We start from the raw sequence: 19,337 nt of genomic DNA on the forward strand, positions 1-19,337 counted from the left end.
GTGGCCCAGGCTGGAGTGCAGTGGCGCAGTCTCCACTCACTGCAAGCCCCGCCTCCCGGGTTCACGCCATTCTCCTGCCTCAGCCTCCCGAGTAGCTGGGACTACAGGCGCCCGCCACCTCGCCCGGCTAATTTTTTGTATTTTTAGTAGAAACCGGGTTTCACCGTGTTAGCCACGATGGTCTCGATTTCCTGACCTCGTGATCCGCCCGCCTCGGCCTCCCAAAGTAGCTGGGATTACAGGCGTGAACCATCGCGTCCGGCCAGCAGCTTCATTTATTAGGGGCTTCGGTGAGGGTGGGGAAAGGCGGCGCCGGGGTCAGAGGCGCCGGAAGAAGAGCTTGGAGCCGTGGTCCAGCGTGCACTCTCCGGGGCACGGCCGACTGGGCCGCAGCTGGCGCAGGGCGTCCCGGTCCTCGGCGCAGAGGCGTCTGCTGCACAGCTGCAGTTCCCGGAGCTGCGCGGCGATCTTGTCCCACAAGTCCAGGCCCAGGGGACCCTGGATGGCGCAGCCTGCGGAGGGAACAGGGCAGGCCTCAGCGCTTGTGGGGGCCGGCGGCGTCCCGGTGCCCGCGGCAGGCTCGAGGGAACAAACTCGCTTTCCCTGAGGGACCCAGGGCTGTAGTGAGGGGCAGAGGGCAGAGCCCAGGAGAGGCCCCATGACACGCCAGAAAGGAGTGGGCTCCTCTGCACAGCCAGCGTTCAGGCAGGAGGAAGGGGGGCTCCCTTCTATACCTCTGCCGGTGCCCGATCTCAAAGTCCATGCCTACACGTCAGTCTCCACCCGTAAGGACATAATGGGGCTGCTTGCAAATCTGTACATGGTGGGCCTGAGTGGCTCGAGGACACTTAGCTCACGCATTCAGGGAGCTGGGTGGAAAGGTACAGATGCCAAAAGTGGGGGGAGGGGATCTCCCACCAGCACTCAGGTGCCTTCCTGGAAAAGGCGGTCTGGCCCTGGGGGGTAAAGACAGGGCGCAGGAAGACAGCAGAGCTCCCCCTTGTGCTCTTACATTCACTTACAGCCCTCATCCCCTGGAGGGCACAGCCTGCCCTGGCCCCAGCTGGGAAGCCAGGTCATCAAAGCCTCTCCTGGGATTGTCTTCCAGACAGCTCAGGTTGGGGACTGCCCTGATGTGGCTCAAGAGAAAACAAGCTACATGAGACCACAGCCTGGGCAGGGTTGTGTCAGAGGAGCCGCTGCCAGGAAGTGGGAGGGTCCCTTGGCAGCTTTCAACACCCTGACCTTGGGCTCCCTCTTCCTGCCAGAGACAATGGGAAAGTCCCCGTGGAAGGGGGTCTTGCCTGCCATAGTCTACTCTGAAGGTTGGGTGGGAGAGACCAGAGGCAGAGACCCACCTCGCTCCCCACCCTATGGTTTTAGGAGCTGGGATCATGCCCCCTTTCTGTCACTGTCTCTCTGCCCCCTGCTGCCCCAGCCTCATGGAGCCCAGCCTTGCTGCCTGGCTGGTAGCAGTGACAGCCCCTTAGGAGGAGGCCCCCGGGTCTCAGGCAGGTCCCCGAAAAGGCCAAACATGGCAGGCATGGCCACCATACCAGCCCTCACCTGACAAGCCAAGGAAGCTAAGGCCTTGGGGCCGCTTTTGGAGGGTAGACAGGAGCTCTTCCAGGCTGACACAGCTGATCTCAGGGTTTGCAGACAGATCCAGCGAGATGAGTGAGGGGCACAGCGAGAGACATCTGAGATAGCGTGGGAAGAAGTGCAAAGGTTGGCTTCCAGAGGCCAGTGCCCCAACACTAGGAAAGCTGCCCTGACAAATGCCCAGCTCAGGGAGCCTCGGGCCAGGCCCAGGGGCAGGTGCCCCTCTAGGGCTGGGGGTCCTTCCCAGGGGTCAGGGCCACAGTGGCCAGCTCTGGGTGTGCCTGGCCCAGCTTGGCTCCTCTCAACACTCCTCAGAGAGCTGACTGAGGCTCCAGGTAGTAAGAGCAGTGGCCCTCATGTGGGCCGATGCACAGCAGTGACAAGGACACGCCCAGAGGGGTGCTCTCAAGAGCCACAGGCCCATGCTAAGAAAGAAGCCCTAGGGTAGTCTGCCTTCCAGGACAGCCTGAGAGGCTGGTGGAAACCGAAGGAGCCATGTCTCCGGATGCGCTGGGGAGGAGGAGCTGGTACCATTTCTGTGGCCCTTCTCCTGTAGCCCAGCTCCCTGGGGTCCAGAGCCATGTGATCAGACCCCCAGGCCAGCAGGCAGCAGGGCAAGGACGTTACCTGCACAGGTCTCTAACAGCCTTGTCCCCCAGGTGGTTTGCAGACAGGGTCAGGTGGGCTAGAGCACAGCCTTCCTAGACATGAGCAGAGCCCCGAGGGGGCCAAACCGAGTGGCACACCTGCCCTCCCTGCTTCCAGCAGATGCACCCACACCCAGGGGCCCAGAAGGGAGCAGAATCCCCCATCAATTTGGAGATCGGAAGGAAACACCTCTCCTGATGTGGGTCACAGTCTGCACGTGGTGGTGTGAAAATAGGGTCCCAGTTGTGCCTGGAAGACCCCCCAGGAGAGAGCATCAGAGGCCCCTAGTGTGCCCCTTGGGACCTGCCTGTGGGTGGGCAAGGCCACTCTGGGTCCCAGGTCCTATCTGGTGGGCAGGAATTCATAGCCTGAGACAAGCAGCTGCACAAAAGCATTCCCCCAGCTGTTTTTTTTTTTTTTTTTTTTTTTTGAGACAGTCTTGCTGTCGCCCAGGCTGGAGTGCAGTGGCCAGACCTCAGCTCACTACAAGCTCCACCTCCTGGGTTCACGCCATTCTCCTGCCTCAGCCTCCCGAGTAGCTGGGACTACAGGCGCCCGCCACCTCGCCCGGCCATTTTTGTATTTTTTAGTAGAGACGGGGTTTCACCGTGTTAGCCGGATGGTCTCGGCCTCCCAAAGTGCTGGGATTACAGGCTTGAGCCACTGTGCCCAGCCTTGTTTGTTTTTTTGAGACGGAGTCTCACTCTGTTGCCCAGGCTGGAGTGCTGTGGCACGATCTCTGCTCGCTGCAAGCTCCGCCTCCCGGGTTCACACCATTCTCCCGCCTGTCTCCCGAGTAGCTGGGACTACAGGCGCCTGCCACCATGCTCGGCTAATTTTTTGTATTTCTTACTAGAGATGGGGCTTCACCCTGTTAGCCAGGATGGTCTCAATCTCCTGACCTTGTGATCCACCTGCCTTGGCCTTCCAAAGTGCTGGGATTACAGGCATGAGTCAGTGTGCCCGGCCTACTTTTTTTTTTTTTTGAGACGGAGTCTCGCTCTGTAGCCCAGGCTAGAGTGCAATGGTGCGATCTCAGCTCACTGCAATCTCTGCCTCCCAAGTTCAAGCAATTCTCTGCCTCAGCCTCCCGAGAAGCTGGGATTACAAGCACCCACCATCATGCCCGGCTAATTTTTTATTTTTAGTAGAGATGAGGTTCCACCATGTTGGCCAGGCTGCTTTTGAACTCCTGACCTTGTGATCCACCCGCCTCAGCCTCCTAAAGTGCTGGGATTACAGGCGTGAGCCATCGCGACTGGCCCCCCCAGCTGTTTTTTCTAAACCTCCCAACCTCTAACCCTCTCTGTAGAGCCCTTCAGTGAGTTCAGCTGGACTCTGGGGAGAGGTGAGCGCCTCCCAGCTCCCCTGGGACCTCTGACCTCTGAGGCTCAGTATTTTCTGGGTCCTTCCCCACCTCGTACCTTGGCCAGGTATTGGACTACGGGCTCCATGAGGCCTGAGTCACCCTTGCCGGCTGCCACGGAGCTGAGCTCTAGGTGCAGGAGGGTGCGGGCGGGCAGGCTCTGCAGGGTCCTGGCCAGGGAAGGGGCTCCCAGGGCATTGTAGGACAGGGACAGGGTCTTCAGGTGCTCAGCGTCTGCACCAGGGCCAGAATCTGTCAGCTCCACGTGGCCACAGCCCTGTACCCACCCCAAGTTCTGGGCCCAGAACCCTCAGGACCCCTTTGGGGAAACCACGACACAGTGCTCGTGGGGTGGGGTGGTAAGTGCAGAGGCAAAGGCTCTCGCCCACGTTCTCCCAGCTGGGAGGGTGGGGTCAGACGTCCAAGCTCGGCTGCCCCCCAGTTCTGGACACCTTGCCCTCTCCCACCCTACAACCACATGGTCCTGGGCCACATGACTCTGCACAGTGGGGTGTCAGGGGAGTGCACGGACCACTGCTGCCCCCCTTACACTCCCCCACCCCTGGATGATACCCAATTCCCAGCCTCTTGGCACCGGGACCCGTCTCTGCCGCCTGGGTGGGCTCACAGTGGAACTGCCTCAGGCGAACAGCACTCAGCTGGTGAGCACGGGTTGGGGACCACCGGACATTGAGCTGCCTGGACTCTGCTCACAGTGTTCCCTGGGAGGGTCAGCCTGGCTGGGTGGGCACCAGATGCCCCTTGGAGGCAGACCCTGTACCCACACATCCATCTATTGCTCCCAGGTGCCAGGCCCTCCTGGAGAGCCAGGTCTGGCATCCTAGGCCCCTAGACATGGTTTGGTTTTTTTGAGACGGAATCTTACTTTGTAAGATTCCACGCCTAGGCTGGAGTGCGGTGGCATGACCTCTGCACTCCATGTTGGTCAGGCTGGTCTTGAAATCCCAACCTCAGGTGATTTGCCTGCCTTGGCCTTCCAAAGTGCTGGGATTACAGGCGTGAGCCACCGCGCCCAGCCTAGACTTTTTTTCTTAAGGGATGGGGTCTATGTTGGCCAGGCTGTCCTGGAACTCGTGGCTCCAGCGATACTCCCGCCTCAGCCTCCCATGTAGCTGGGACCACAGGTGTTGCCCCTGTGCCCAGCCCAGGTCCCCTCTGAAGGTCCTCGAAACCCTCAACGCCCCGGGGCTAGGGAGTGGACAGGGAGTGCCTGGTCAAGCTCACCTTGGAAAGCACTACCCAGTGCTGTCTGGTGGCTCGGGAAGAAGCTGGGGCCGAAGCCACAGGCCTGTAGACGCAGGGTGCTGAGTAAGGGGCAGGTGCGCAGGAGGGAGGCCAGGGCCTGGCCACAGCCGTCCCCTAGGGGGTTCATGCTTAAGTCCAGCTCCTCCAAACTCTGCGGAAGACACAGGCTGGCAGTGAGCCCCCAGGAGCTTGGCTTGGCTGTCTCTTCCCCACCTTGCCTGGCCAACCTATCACAACTGGGCACTGGTTGGCTCTCCTAACTACCCCAGACCAACCAGGGACCTGCAGAATGGGAACCCTGATACCCCACTGTTGAGGGTCTACTGCTCCCTGTGCCTCTACCTGCAAGGTGGCTTGGCCTGGGAGCCCCATGGCAAGCTGGCGCAGGCCTTCGGGACCCAGGTGATTGGAGGAGAGGTCGAGGAGGGCCAGGCTGGGCATGGTGCCCAGGGCAGCCACCAGCTCAGCCACACATTTGTCCCCCAGCCGGTTCCCTGCCAGGCGCAGCTCCCGGAGTGCTGTGTGCAGCTTGAGGGCCCGCAGCAGGGGTGTAAGCTGGGCCTGGTGCAGGGCCAGGGAGCAGGCGCTGAAGGAGAGGCCCAAGCCCTGGAGCTCCACGGCTTGCAGCACCTGTTGGTGCTCCCCTGTGGGGAGGGATGTGGTGTCACCAGGGCAAAGCCGGCCCTTTCTGCCCTCTGAATCCCAGAAAAACCAGGCAGCCCCTTTTCAATAGCCCCAGGGGTCACCCGCTGGACATGCTGCAGCGCCTACTCGCACATGCCTGTGGGTCTAGCACTGTGAGGCCATGGGGGCCAACGTGGGTCTGCAGCACCCTAAGTTCCACCAGTCACCGCCAGATTCCACGCCCCCTGGGACAAGCTTTCTGGGAAGCTTCCCCAGCAGCTCCCAGCCCACGCAAGGCTCTCCTCCTTGGGCTTGACTTTCCAGGCTTTTGGCTGCTTTTTGCCATCTTACCATCAGCAGCTCATGGGGCTGAGGGCTGCCCTCTCCCCTGCCATCCATACTTCCAAGCACAGGACACAGCACCCACCAGGCTGGGGGAGGTGCACCCCAAAACACCCGAGGTCCAGGAACGAACTGGGCTGGTGGAGCCTGCGTGCCCGATCCCCTTGCACGGCCTCCCCCAGAAACTGCAGCTCTCCTGGCTCTCACCTTGCCCCAGGCTCTGGCAGGCCCTGCGGTAACGGTCAGTCAACGGGGGCAGGTCCCATGAAGTCACCTCAGCCAACACCTGGAAGGCACCGTCATGAGCCGCCTGGGGGCTCCCGGTCCCTACGGCCCTGGCTTCCGCGGCTCACCTCATCATTGCTCTGCAGCACATCGGGGATGGGGTCCTGTGGGGCCAGCAGGGCCCCCTCTTTCCGTAGGGTGAGCCTGGGCAGCAGCCCACAGGTCTGGTAGTAGCGCTGGGCTGCCTGCTCGGCCAGCCAGGCCACAGAGTGGGTCTCACTGCTGCAGGGACAGAGGCGCTGCTGCTGCTGCCGCTTGCACACAGCTGGGGTGAAGCCCCAGGAACCCGCCATCCCTGCCCAGGGCCAAAAGCCCCCTCAGCTGCTTCTCCCACTCCCAGGTAGCCGGCCCCTCCTCTCCCTGCAGCCCAGCTCACCACCCACCCCTCTGCCATTCCTGGGAGCCACAGGGTCCTCCAGGAACACACCAGGGAGTCCTCGTCAGACTCCCCACCCTGACGGGCAAATATGACCACCCTGGCATGGAGCTGCACAGGTGGGCTGCAGGGTAGGGCAGGCGATATCTCACCTGTGTGGGACAGGGATAAGGAAAAGATGATCCTGAACTTGAACTCGAACCCGGATGGGAGGTGGCATGGCCAGACCCTGGCAGGTGAAGGCAGCAGGGCTGAGTCAGGAGCCACAGTGGGCTCCACCCAACACCTGCCTGCCCCAAGTAGGGAGAGGGCTCTGCTCCAGGTCTGCACACCCACCAAGGGCTGGCCTGCCGCAGAGCTGTCCCCACTGGGCTCTGAGATCCTGGCGGTGCTGGGGCTTCCTGGGGCTTCTGAAGCCAGGCTGCTGGGCCCTGCTTTGACTGGTGCACTGCAACTCTGCACGCAGGTCAGGCGGACCTGCTTGGCTCGGGCACGGGGCCTGCTCTCCTCACTGTCCGACCCAGACGTACTACTAGGCCTGCGGCTGTCCCCAGTGCCCTGGGGGCGGGGCCGGCGGCTGCGGGTCAGGGGCGTGTCCAGCTCCAGCCAGTGTCCAGCCTGGCACTCCTCCTCCGGGATGAGGGCTGCCTGGGGGGCAAGGGCTTTGCTCTGGCCCCGCGGTGGGCGAGGCCCCAGCCGGCTCTGAGCACTGCCCACACCCCAGATGGCTGCTTGGTAGGCTGCCCGGCTGGTGCTGGCTGCGGCTGCTTCATTGTTGCTGGCAGGGCCAGGCGTCCGGGCTGCCACCTGCTGTGCTGTGGCCAAGCACCGAGGCCTCTTCTGGGACAGCCGCGGGGGGCCTGCGCTGTCCTCACCTTCCGAGCTGCTGCTGCTGGCTGGCCCATGCCTGCTCCTCCGAGGCCTGGCCACGGCTGGTGCTGCCTGCCCTGGGGAGACCCTGGCATGGGCCTGAGAGGCCTCTGGGGGTCTAGTGCTATTAGAGGGGGGTTCTGGGCAGGGGCTCAAAGGAGGAGAGGTCTCAGGGTCAAACAGAAGGCTACTTGGGAGGGTGAGGGAGGCCTGGGAGCTGTGGGGATCTGTGGAAGAGAGAATCCGTGTTGAGGCAGGGGCCCGGCACCTCCCATTCCACCTGTGAAGGAGCATCTCCCGAAATCAGGGCCCAGGGACTCTCAGGGTAGGCACAGCAACCCCAGGGACATGGGAGGCCCTGCTTGCCTTGGCCCGAGGTGGCTGCCTGGAGCAGCATTTCCATGGCCCTGGCCTTCTGCCTCGTCTCCAGGTCCAGGTCCCTGCGGTACAGCTTCACCCACTGCTGCAGCGTCTCCAGCGGGCTGAGGCCCTGTGTGGCATCAGTTGAACAGGGGCACAGCAGCCCCCATACCCACGCCTTTGCCCTCCGCCCCACCAGGCTCACCTTTCGAGTGCGGAGGGTGACGGACGCCCCCCGTTCAAGCAGCAGCTCAGCCACCTCAAAGTGGCCACAGTTGAGGGCATCATGCAGGGGGGTGATGCCTTCGCAGCCCTGGCCACCGGGGTCGTCCACTGCGGCCCCGTGATCCAGCAGGAAGCGGACAATTTCTGCAGAGCGGGAGACGTGAGCCCAGTTCCCGATGCCCCCCGAGGACTGACTCTTTGCCCCACATGTCCACCGAGGTGCGCCAGGCTCCTTCTGTCCCTTGCTCACCTAGATGCCCGTAGTTGCAGGCCTCGTGCAGAGGTGTCCAGCCACAGTAGTCCCGAGGGTTCAGGGGGTGGCCCTGTGACCAAGGACAGGAAGGAGCCTGGCCCTGTGTACCTCACAGCTTGGCCCCAGTCCCATGAGCTCTGCAGCCTGAGCTGGGCCCAGGGCCTCAGTCTTAGAGCCCAGAGCAAGTCCTGTGGCCCTGCCCTCTCCTCCTCTGGCTCAGGTGTCACCAGTGAAGGACATGCTTCCCCCTGAGACAGGTGGACCAGCCATAGCATATCCTCCAGCCTCTGTGCCTGCCCGGTCCCCTTGTAGGCAGACAGTGCACCCAAATCGCAGGGGCATGAGGCAGGTGGGGTGGGAAGGTACCCAGGTTTCAGCCCATGGGCTAGCCCCCATCCTGGCCAGGCTGACCAACTTAGCTGCAACACAGATGCGTACCACACAGCGGGCACTCCATTTTTTTTTTTTGAGAGGGAGTCTCATTCTGTCACCCAGGCTGGAGTGCACTGGCACAATCTCATCTCACTGCAACCTCTACCTCCTAGGTTCGAGCGATTCTCCTGCCTCAGCCTCCCAAGTAGCTGGGACTATAGGCACACGCCACCACATCCAGCTAATTTTAAAATTTCTTGTAGAGACAAGGTCTTGTCAGGTTGCCCAGGCTGGTCTCGAACTCCTGGGCTCATGTGATCTGCCTGCCTTGCATCCCAAAGTGCTGGGATTACAGGCATAAGCCACTCTGCTCAGGCTCTGCTTTTTAAATTTTTTTGAAACAGGGTCTCACCGTGTTGCCCAGGCTGGAGTGCAGTGGCATAATCACGACTCACTGCAGCCTCAACCTGCCAGGATCAAGTGATCTTCCTGCCTCTAGGACCACAGGCAAGTGCCACCATGCTAAGGAGCCCCATTTTGAAGATGAGGAAGTTGAGAGTCAGAGAGATTTAGGGGATCTGGCACAAACCCACAGCTCCTCCATGCTGGGCAGCCTGTCCTGTGTCCCAGAGCAGGGCCCACCTGCCTCACGAGGTCCTGGACGCGGCGCAGCTGGCCCTCGATGCAGGCTCGGTGCAGCAGGGTCTCCCCCATGTCGTTCCGCCGGTTCCACTGTGGGCACAGCCAAGCCAGCACAGGGCAGGGGTGTGAGGAGCTGGCAGGGCTGCTGGGCAGGGCGGGTGGGGGTAGGGTGCCGTCCTCACCTTGCTCCCCTTCCGCCGGCCCAGGCGGCCCTGCAGCTCCTCGTCCTCCTCCAGCTGTGGGGTCAGGCCATCGGCGTCATCCTCTGGAACAGAGCCAAGTCCACCCCAGGTGAGAAGCCCTCACCCCGCTGCAAGCTCCCCAAACTCCCAGGTACAAAGGAGCCAGAGATGGGAGGGCTGAGCTCTGAGGCTGCTGGGCTCTGGGGGCTCCTCAGCAATGGTCCCAGCGCTGCCTCCACATCTACCTGACCCTGCTGGGATCCTGCTCCTGCCCGCCATCCCTCTTCCCACTCGAGACACACCCCTGAGCTTTCTGCCCCAACCCACACCTGGCCCTCCCTCAGAAGAAGGCCTGCCCGAGGCCCATCCATCTGTGTGCCAGCCGCTCATCCCCACACCCAGACTGGCTTGTGGGCCGGTCTTCCTCCACCCCAGGCCTTCTCCACCCCCGTCTCCTAAGCTGTGTCGTCAGGCCAGGTCAGCCCTGGAGCCTGGGTGTCCTGCACCTTGCAGCCTCCACCCTGCCTAGGTGGCAGACACACCTGCCTCTGTCCCTGCTCTGGGTGACCCCTCGTCACCATGCCCTTCACACTCTGCCAGCTTCCCCCGGGTCTTTCCCCAGCTCCTCACTGTGCCCACCAGCTGAGTGGCATTCCCCACAGTTCTAGATCCTGATCCACCTCCCCACAGCAACCAATCTGGTGAGGCCCCAACTTCCCACAGCTGCCTGGCCACTTGGGGTTCTAACCACCCCCTTGAGTTCAGAGCTGAAGTCACGGCCTTCCCTGGAACATCCCCCAACAGGCCTCACGGACAGGCTCCTGCCACCCACCACTCAGTCAGAAATTAGCCCCCCAGCTACCCGCTGAGCCCGCTCTCAGCCTTCTCGCCCTGCACCATGGCCAAGGTGGCTTCAGTCCAAGCCCTGCTCCAGCCAGTCCCTCAGGCCTACCCTCCATGCAGCTGATGTCGCCGGCCTCTGAAGGAAACCCAAGCCTGCTCTGGAGGGTTTCAGGAAGGTGCTCAGCCCTCAGAGTCACCCGGGGTTCTTCAAAGTGCACAGTCTCACCCCTGGCCCCAGATGGCACGTGAGTCTCTAATGGGACCATGTCCCCAGCTGACGCTCACACGGCTCCCAACCACTGTCTCCTCTAGGAGGCGAAGGCCTGCCCCAGGCTCCCTGCAGGTCACCACCTCCTCTGTCCAGTTCCGGGAAAGCACCGGCCGTCCTGCCTTGTTCCCGCCACAAGCCCTGAGCAGGCTCCATGGCAGCACAGCACACCCCTCTCCAGCCCGGCCCAGAGCAGGCCCAGGGAAAATGCCAGGTGCTGCCGGCCCTCACCGCTCTCTGAGAGCTCCACCTCGCTGGCCTCCAGGGCTTTGCACTCCGCTGTGGCTGCTGCCGCCTCCTCCTCCTCCTCCTCCTCCTCCTCTTCATCTTCATCTACACTGAGTTCCTGTAGTCTGGTTTCGGTGCCAGGGGCCTCCTGGGGCTGCAGCCTCAGCTGCACGGTATGGAGGTGCTGCAAGACCTGCCTCTGAGGAGCAGAGGGATGCTTGGCTCAGGACTTGGGGTGTGGCAAGCAGAGCTGGGGGCTGTGGATGCCGAGAAAGCTGGGATGTGGGACAAGGAGCAGGCAGGCTGCAACGACGCTGGGCTTCTTGGGGAGCCAGTGTGGGTGGGACGGGCTCTTGTACCTGCAGCTGGGGCCGCTGGGCCTGCTGGGCACAGCTGAGCGCCTTCTGGAAGCATGGGGTCAGCAGTTCGTAGGCATCGCCAGCCTCCTCACGGGACAGTGCGATGTTCAGCCAGGTCTTGGCCTCCTGGAGCAGGAGGAAGGACGGGGTCGGGGGCTGCCGCTCTCCATGTCCAACAGGCCCCAGTCAAGCGTCCCCGGCTGCCCACACGGAATGGGAGCCCGGCCTCCCAGCTGCCGAGGGTGGACGGTCCTAGGAAGGAGCTGCCTGTCCAGTAAGGACGTCTGTCCATGACCACCCTGAGAACGGCAGTCCTGAAGCAGAGACATGGGTGAACCTGCGTTCGGGCGGGGAGCCAGGGTTTCACCTCCAGCACGTTGCCGCTGCGCAGCCTCAGCTCCTCCTCATAGTGGCGCACAGCCCCGCGGTGGTCCTTCATGTCTCCCAGTGTGGTGGCCAGGGACACATGGATGATGGCCCGCTCGGCACCCGGTCTGTCCAGCAGCTCAGCGAAACGTAGCTGGGGGCAGTGCCAGTGAGGCTGGGGGCTGCCACCCTGGCCAGGCCTCACCAACCTCACTGGCCCTCCCACCCAGCTGGGGCCACATACCTGCTTCTGGTAAGCCTCAGCTGCCCTGGGAAAGTCTCCTGCCTTGGAGAAGAGGTCCCCTAGCTGCTCACAGATGGCCATGGCGCCCTGAGGGTCACTTCCCTCGGCCTCTTCCAGCTGTTGCTGCAGTCGGACCACTGCCAGCACTGCCAGGAAGAGGTTCATGCGGGGGGCAACACAGGAGGCTCTGACCCCAGCTCTACCACCTGGCCACTCGGGGTTCTAACGACCCCTTTGAGTTCAGAGCTGAAGTCACAGCCTTCCCTGGAACATCCCCCAACAGGCCTCACGGACAGGCTCCTCGGCCTCTTCCAGCTGTTGCTGCTGAGCCCTGTGGTGGCCTCCCTACCCTCTCCCTCTGCCTGCCTGTTTATGTGGGGGTTAACAGGAGGGTCTATCTTGGGGAGTGGTCTCAAGGGTCACAAGAACTAACACACTTAAAAACTCGGGGCCAGGCACAGTGGCTCACGCCTGTAATCCTAGGACTTTGGGAGGCTGAGGCAGGCAGATCATGAGGTCAGGAGAGCAAGACCATCCTGGCTAACACAGTGAAACCCCGTCTCTACTAAAAATACAAAAAAATTAGCCGGGCGAGGTGGCGGGCGCCTGTAGTCCCAGCTACTCAGGAGGCTGAGGCAGGAGAATGGCGTGAACCGGAAGGTGGAGCTTGCAGTGAGCCGAGATGGCGCCACTGCACTCCAACCTGGGCGACAGAGCGAGACTCCATCTCATAAAAAAAAAAAAAAAAAATTCGGATGGTGCCTGGCTCATAGCAAGGGCTGACTGCTACCAACCTCCAGTGGTGGTCTCGGCCATCAGCACTCCTGGACCATATGCGTGCCACCTGCTGTTCCATCCAGGAGGCTTGGGGAGCAACTACTGTCTCCAGTTTGCCAGTGAAGATGGTGGCCGCAAAATAAAAGCCCAGCTGGTCTCCTGGCCGCCCTTTCAGTGCCCCTGATACACTGTGTTGAGCTCAGAGAAAAACGAGGGTCTTCTCCTGTCAGGAACTAGGGTACCTGTCCCTCTTGCTGAAGCTGCTGCCTCCAAGGACAGGTGCTCATGCCTCCTCTGTGAGGGAGGGAGCTCTGTACACACCTGGCAGGACTCCACGCCCCCCCAGGCTCACCCCTGCACACACCTCCCGGGGCCCCACTGTGGCCCCCAGGCTCACCGTGCTGGAGGTTCTGACAGACGGCTGCTCTCTGCACAGGCTTCTGGGAGCCCAGCCTGTAGGCCTTCTTCAGGGCTCGCTTGGCAGCCAAAAAGTCTCCCAGATCTTGGAGGACCTGGAGAGCAAAGGACAGCAAGGTTTTTGCAAAATACCCAAGGCCCAAGTCGCCAGGAGCCTGAGCTCAGAGCCACACACAGCGGGTACCTGTGCGATGGCTACGCAGCACTCGCTCTCCATGAACCGCTTCCTCATGGTGTGCGCACACTCCCGGGCACCCTCCAAGCAGCGCATAGCCTGGGAGTGCTGGCCCGCGCGCCAGTGGACGGTGCCCAGGTTGTAGCGGGCGCGGAATAGGTCCTCGTAAAGGTGGTTCTGCCTGCAGAGGGGTGATGGCCACTGAGCACCCAGGAGCTTCCCACCGGTGATAGCTGCTGATGCCACACAGGCCCCAGCCCTGCCATGCTATGGTCTCAGGGCCCTAACCATGCCTGGCCTTCGCCCAGTGTGAGGCACAGGTGTGAGAGATGGAGGATGAGGTCCAACCAAGCTGCTCTCTCAGGAGGACCCTGGGAGAAATACTCCCCTAACTACTTCCTCCAGGAACAAGGGACTCCACTCTCTCCTGGGGTGGGGCAGGGCCTTACTCCGCAAGGAAGATGCTCTTCCTGAAGTAGTCGTTGCACAGGGCTGTCTGCTGCAGGCTCTCAAAGGTAAGACCCAGGTTGAGGTAGAGGCGGGTCCTCATCTCATTCAGCTCTCCCTGAGCCAGTGTCCCTGGAAGATGCCCCCCACTCAGCCACTTCCTCCCCACATGCGGTTTCCAGCTTTGGGCCCCATTTGGGGCCTGTGCAGTGCCTCTCCTACCCTCTCCCTCCTCCCTATGTTGGGGCAAGGGTCCTGCTACAGACAGAGCACAGAGTGGATAAAGAGCTGAGGATCTCCAGGGGAAAGGTTGCGGAGGGCATGTACCCCTCACACAAGAGCCCTGCAAAGGGAGGGCCCCAGAAGACGGGATCGCCCAAGGAGGCTGCAGGGGTGTTGGGCCTTCGGCCTGCAGTTCAGGAGGCAGAAAACGAGGAGGGGCCTGCCCACCCTCCAGCTCATCCACAATAGCCAAGCTCTTCTCAAAGGCAGCCTGTGCCTGCAACAAAGCATCCCTCGACTGGCAGTGGTCATAGATGTCCAGGTGGGTGCGGCCGATGGTGGCCCAGGCCCTCTGCAGCTCCGTGTGGTTGCGCAGGGAATGTGCTAGCTCCAGGTAGTGGTGCTGGTGCTGAGTGTGGAAGGAAGTCACTGCTGTGAGCTGACCCTGCCTCAAGCAAACCGGCACTGCCAGATACCCAGAGACCCTGTTCTTGCTAAGGAAAGACTCCTGCTCCCCCTAACCCCCAGAGAGCAGGCCAAGGTCAGCCACATGCCCCTCCTCTGCATGCCAAGGGCTCTGTGGCGACAGTGGCTTCACGCTGTGTGCAGCCAACGCTGTCACGTGGGGAGGGGCGGCTGGGGGTTGGTGGGGTGGGGGTTTGCAGTCCTGCCTCCAGCAGCCAGGGTCAGGGAGAGCTTTCGGGCTGGGGCCTGACCACCCCCAACACAAACATAGCTAAAATAACATTCATTAATGGTTTCTAGTGCCAGGAAACCTACTCCTGCCCCAGTCCCAGGAAAGGCTGTGGGGTCCCTACTGGAGGGCTGGCCCGGCGCGGTGAAGTTAAGGCTGCGTCAGGCCAGGTGTCCCTTCCAGCCCGAGGCTCCTGAAGGCGAAGACCGGGCCTCCCTCCTCAGAAAAGGGCTCCAAACAGAGGCCGACCGGGCTGGGCGAGGCCAGTGAGGGCGCCTGCACCTGCAAGGCAGTCGGGTAGTCCTCCATCTCGGCCAGGCGCTCTCCGATCTTGCGGTGGGCCACGGCACAGCCCAGGGGGTCGTCAGCGCTCTCCCGGAGCCGCAGCTCCTGCCAGTGCTGCTCCAGGGCTTCGGCGTAGCGGCCTAGGCGGGGACACAGCACGGCCTGGCAGGCGTCGCGGGTGCGAGGGCGGACCTGGGGCGGCGTCTGCGGGAAGAGCCCGTCGACCCCCGGCCCCCGACCCCGGCCAGGGCCCCAGCCCCCAGCCCCCGGCCCTGCCTCCCGCTTCCTGGTCCCGGCGCTCACCATGGCCGGCCAGGAGCTCCCCCAGCTGGTGGCACAGCGCTGCCTCCTCGCGCCGCTGCCCGGCCCTCTGCGCCTTGGCCTTCGCCTTGCTCAGCTCTGTGGGAGGAAGAGGAGGGCTGAGCCTCCGCGGCGGGGTTCGGGGCCGGGGCCGAGTCCCAAACCCTCCCTAGCCTCCGCGCCCCCGGCGCAAGGGACCCCCGAGGGACTCACGGCGAAGCTCGCGCTCTAGGCTCATGCTCCGGTCGCCGCGGGATCTGGACTTCCCGCGCTGCGCCGCGGCCCCGCCCCTCGCCGCCGACACGCAGGCCCCGCCCCTCGACGGCGGCGGTGGGCGCGGGGCATGCTGGGAAGTACGGTCCGCCCGCCCGCGACGTCCTCGAAGTTCTAGTGTGGGAGGAGCTGGCGGGGACGCGGCGACAACTAGGGCGTCGGACCCGAGGAGTTATCTTCCCGGACTCCGGGGTTGGCCCGCGCGTGGAGTCCTCTGCACGGCCCGGGGAGTGCCTGATGGGGACCCCGTTCCTCCTCGCAGGAGGCGGGGACCCAGGAGGCCGGGGTCGCAGCGCGCCCTGGGTGGGGTCTTCTGGACTGCAGCCCGCGTGCCGCCCGCGCCTCTCAAGGTGGACGAGCTGTGCCGCCGCCCCAATTCCTCCTGAAATTCACACACACAGCCTGCTCACACGCTCAACTGTGAAAAACGCACGTAGGGTCCAGATAGAAGACTGACAAGTTCACGAGCATTTGGCTCTGGGGACGGAATAAGGTGCGCTCCTCCTCCACAGAACGCAGTGGGTCACTTTTTTTGGGGACTCGGCCCCAAGGAATGTTCTGGTAGGGGAATGTGCTTTCCGTAGTGAACAAGTACTGTTTCAGCAACGTGTATGTCAGCTGCATTCTCAGAAGAGTCAGTGAACCTGTGCTTAAGCTGCAGAAGTATCCCGGGCGCAGTGGCCCGCCTCGGGAGGTGCAGTCAGGAGGATCGCTTGAGCCTAGCAGTTCGAGACCAGCCTGGGCAACATAGTGAGACCCCCATCTTTTTGTGTGTGTGCGTGTGTGTGTGTGTGTGAGTCTCGCTGTGTCGCCCAGGCTGGCGTGCAATGGTGCGATATCGGCTCACCACAACCTCCGCCTCCTGAGTTCAAGCGATTCTCCTGCCTCAGCCTTCCAAGTAGCTGGGACTACAGGCACGTGCCAGCATGCCCGGCTAATTTTTGCATTTTTAGTAGAAACGGGGTTTCACCATGCTGGCCAGGCTGGTTTCAAATTCCTGACCTCGTAATCTGCCTACCTCGGCCTCCCAAAGTGCTGGTATTACAGGCCTAAGCCAGCACGTCCAGCCCGATACCCCATTTTTATTTAAAAAAAAGAAACGGAGGGAAGGAGGAAAAGAAAGAAAGGAAGAGAGGGCTAGGCGCAGTGGCTCACGCCTGTAATTCTAACACTTTGGGAGGCCAAGGCGGGCAGATCACGAGGTCAGAAGATCGAGACCATCGTGACTAACACGGTGAAACCCCGTCTCTACTAAAAATACAAAAAATTAGTCGGCCGTGTGGCGGGTGCCTGTAGTCCCAGCTACTCGGGAGGCTGAGGCAGGAGGATGGTGTGAACCTGGGAGGCGGAGCTTGCAGTGAGCCGAGATCATGCCACTGCACTCCAGCCTGGGCGGCAGAGCGAGACTCCGTCTCAGAAAAAAAAAGGAAGAGAGAAAACGACTGCAAAATTATGTCTAGAGTTCTATGATATGGGGCACCCAGGCCTCTAAAATACCCTTGCTGTCCCCCATGACCTTGAGGACTAAATGCCTGCCATGCCTTGCTTGAGTCTCTGACTCCCAGCTACACAGCACACCCAGCACTGCACTCCGGTGCGGTGACTGGTTTTCCAGAGGCCCCAGAGGGGCTGGGTGCACAGAGTTCAACTGAGGAGCCTCAGAAGGAGTGGAAGATAGATGGGTTAATTTCCATCGTAATTACAGCAAGTCATTGGGCAAAACAGCCAGAGAGGTCTGTTGGGGAGAGAGTGGCATGACGCACTGACAGGTCCTTGGGTCCAGTAAAGGCTGCCACCGGGGCCTCCTGGCGTGGCCCCAGGACTGGGCAGATTTGGGCCTCAGTGCCTCCAAGGCTGCAGGGATGGGACTAGGCCAAGCCTGCACACCTGTGCAGGCCAAGGTGCAGGAGGCGGGAAATCCAGGCAGGCCTGGGTGTGAGGACAGGTTGTGGAGGCCTGCACTGCCAACCCCTTGCCCATCCAAAGCATGGCTCTGAGCCAAGGCAACTACTTGGCGGGCAAGCTGGTGAGGTGTGCAAAGGGCACAGTGAGGCTTGAGGGAGGGAGTGGAGAGTGAGATTCAGAAGCAGAGGACTTAGGTGAACAGCTGAAGACAGGGTGACTTGGATACCAGAGGGGCTCCCTGAGCTACCTGGACAACGATTAAGTATCCCCTCCAGCCCCAGGGTCCACAGGACAGCTCAGCTCGTGGAAGCCCAATTCCCCTTCAGAGACAATCCAGTTTCTCTTGTCGCCTAGGCTGGGGTACAATGGCGTGATCCGGGCTCACTGCAACCTCCTTCTCTCAGGTTCAAGTGATTCTCTTGCCTCAGCCTTTTGAGTAGCTGGGATTACAGATGCCACCACTATGCCCAGCTATTTTTTGTTTTTGTTTTTGTTTTTTGAGATGGAGTCTCACTCTGTCACCCAGGCTGGAGTGCAATGGCAGGACCTCAGCTCACTGCAACCTCTGCCCCCTGGGTTCAAGTGATTCTCCTTGCTTCAGCCTCCTGAATAGCTGGGATTACAGACACCCCTCACCACGCCCAGCTAATTTTTGTATTTTTAGTAGAGATGGGGTTTCACCATGTTGGTCAGGCTGGTCTCAAACTCCTGACCTCAGGTCATCCGCCTGCCTTGGCCTCCCAAAATGCTGGGATTATAGGCGTGACCCACCGTGCCTGGCCTATTTTTATTATGTTGGTAAATGTCTCACTCTGGGCAAATTGAGGGATGTGGTGCTCACCAGGGGGTGGGGGTGAGACAAGGGAGGGAGAAACGTGGGCCCCAGGTTAGGCTATGCCGCCCCACTTCTGCGGAGTCTGGACCCCCACGCCCCCATCCTCCGAGATGGCAAAGGAGCAGGCCGGGATGCCAAGATGTCTCAGGGTCTTGAACACAAGCCGTGTGTGTGGCGGCCCCATCATGTGTGGCCCACATTGACAATGCCATGGGAAGCCTGTGCGCCAGTGCCCGGTGCCTGAGGACACACTGTGGTCCTCCCAGGTGCTTGGCTCCCCCAGGTCGTAAGGCTCAGCTGCTGCACGTCATGGTCACGGGGCAGATGCCCTGCTGAGGACACTGGGCCGCGTTTGCAGACTTGAGGCACCCACATCTTGAAGGGCCGTGTGTGGACACTGCCCTTACCCTCAGGCCGGCCCTCCCGTCCTGAACTCCCACAGGACTGGTTGCACCAGGACTGTGCATGTGGGGCTGCAGGACCTCAACCAGCCCCAGGTCTCCTTTCTCCATGTGGCCCCCCAACCTGCAGAGATGTGCTGCCTCCAGGCCCCTGGCATCCCAGCCTGGATCAACCCATAAAGAACAAGCCTCCCACCTTCCCCACCCGAGAGACACGCTGGAGCCTGTCCCTCCATTGAGTCAGTCTCTCACACATGCACCCAAACAGGTGACAGGGCAAGCCTGCCCCACCCATGCCCCCCACACCATCACCTTGGACCCAGAAACACTACCCAAGAGGGCGTCGGGCTTCCAAAGACACGGAGATGCGGAGCCATAGCCCATCCCTCTGTGCCTGTGGGTGCAGCATGGCGGAGGGCAGCCCCAAATCGCAGCCCTGGGGGTGCCTGAGTCAGAGGCAGCTGCTCCCAAGGATGTGCTGGGGGCTGGGTGGGGTCTTTCTTTGTGGACAACAGAAAACCAACCATGGGGCCTTCCCATGCCCTTGGTGGCCAGGCCACATCAGCTTTGTAGGATATAAGGCTCCGGCAGCGAGGCACTCCCAGCAGGCCACACACCCTGGCCTGGGAGTAGAAACCCACAGGATTCTCAGAAAAAGCCCAGAAACTTGCAGCCTGTGAGAGGCAGTGCGGCAGCCCAGGAGGGAAGAGCTGGCTGGGAGGGTCATGCTGGGCTGTGCCATGGTCAGCCGCCCGGATGATGGCACTTGCATTCTGCCCCCCAGCTGCTCCTCTCCATTTCTCAGCCCTCGACCCGTGAGGAGGAAAGCACAGGACAATGCGGGCCAGGCCCCGGCAGCCAGGTGGAGCGGGTGGGGCTGCTGTG

General features: G+C 61.8%; 1 protein-coding gene across 4 annotated transcripts; it reads right to left on the reverse strand.

Moving 5' to 3' along the window:
* Positions 1–257: 257 nt before the first annotated feature.
* Positions 258–15,353, reverse strand: TONSL (tonsoku like, DNA repair protein). 4 transcript variants are annotated; one of them, XM_033202222.1, is made up of 26 exons: positions 15,252–15,353; positions 15,042–15,137; positions 14,736–14,878; positions 13,988–14,168; positions 13,540–13,669; positions 13,100–13,271; positions 12,896–13,010; positions 11,722–11,867; positions 11,479–11,631; positions 11,112–11,237; positions 10,756–10,951; positions 9,414–9,496; positions 9,232–9,321; positions 8,215–8,287; positions 7,945–8,108; positions 7,746–7,869; positions 6,846–7,606; positions 6,662–6,738; positions 6,202–6,355; positions 6,056–6,134; positions 5,225–5,526; positions 4,862–5,033; positions 3,675–3,850; positions 2,230–2,303; positions 1,567–1,700; positions 258–512 (listed from the first exon to the last, which is right to left on the reverse strand). In XM_033202222.1, the coding sequence occupies exons 1-26, from the start codon at positions 15,274–15,276 to the stop codon at positions 319–321; spliced, it is 4,140 nt and encodes a 1,379-aa protein (XP_033058113.1). In that variant the 5' UTR covers positions 15,277–15,353; the 3' UTR covers positions 258–318. The 4 variants fall into 4 exon arrangements, 3 of the variants coding, with proteins under 3 accessions (XP_033058113.1, XP_033058114.1, XP_033058115.1); XM_033202223.1 differs by lacking the exon at positions 15,252–15,353 and having other exon boundaries at positions 14,736–14,942; XR_004435160.1 differs by lacking the exon at positions 2,230–2,303 and having other exon boundaries at positions 377–512.
* Between the last annotated feature and the right edge of the window lie 3,984 nt (positions 15,354–19,337).

This window comes from Trachypithecus francoisi, unplaced genomic scaffold (genome assembly GCF_009764315.1).
Source record: "Trachypithecus francoisi isolate TF-2019V2 unplaced genomic scaffold, Tfra_2.0 Lachesis_group7, whole genome shotgun sequence".
Taxonomy (NCBI): domain Eukaryota; kingdom Metazoa; phylum Chordata; class Mammalia; order Primates; family Cercopithecidae; genus Trachypithecus; species Trachypithecus francoisi.

Excerpts from the sequence above, each read along its gene's own strand:
- TONSL (XM_033202222.1), bottom strand. The coding sequence starts at position 15,276 with ATGAGCCTAGAGCGCGAGCTTCGCC. Across the intron at positions 5,034-5,224 it reads CAGGCCAAGCCACCTTGCAG|AGTTTGGAGGAGCTGGACTT; the intron begins GTAGAGGCACAG and ends TGTCTTCCGCAG. Across the intron at positions 513-1,566 it reads TAGCTTCCTTGGCTTGTCAG|GCTGCGCCATCCAGGGTCCC; the intron begins GTGAGGGCTGGT and ends TTCCCTCCGCAG.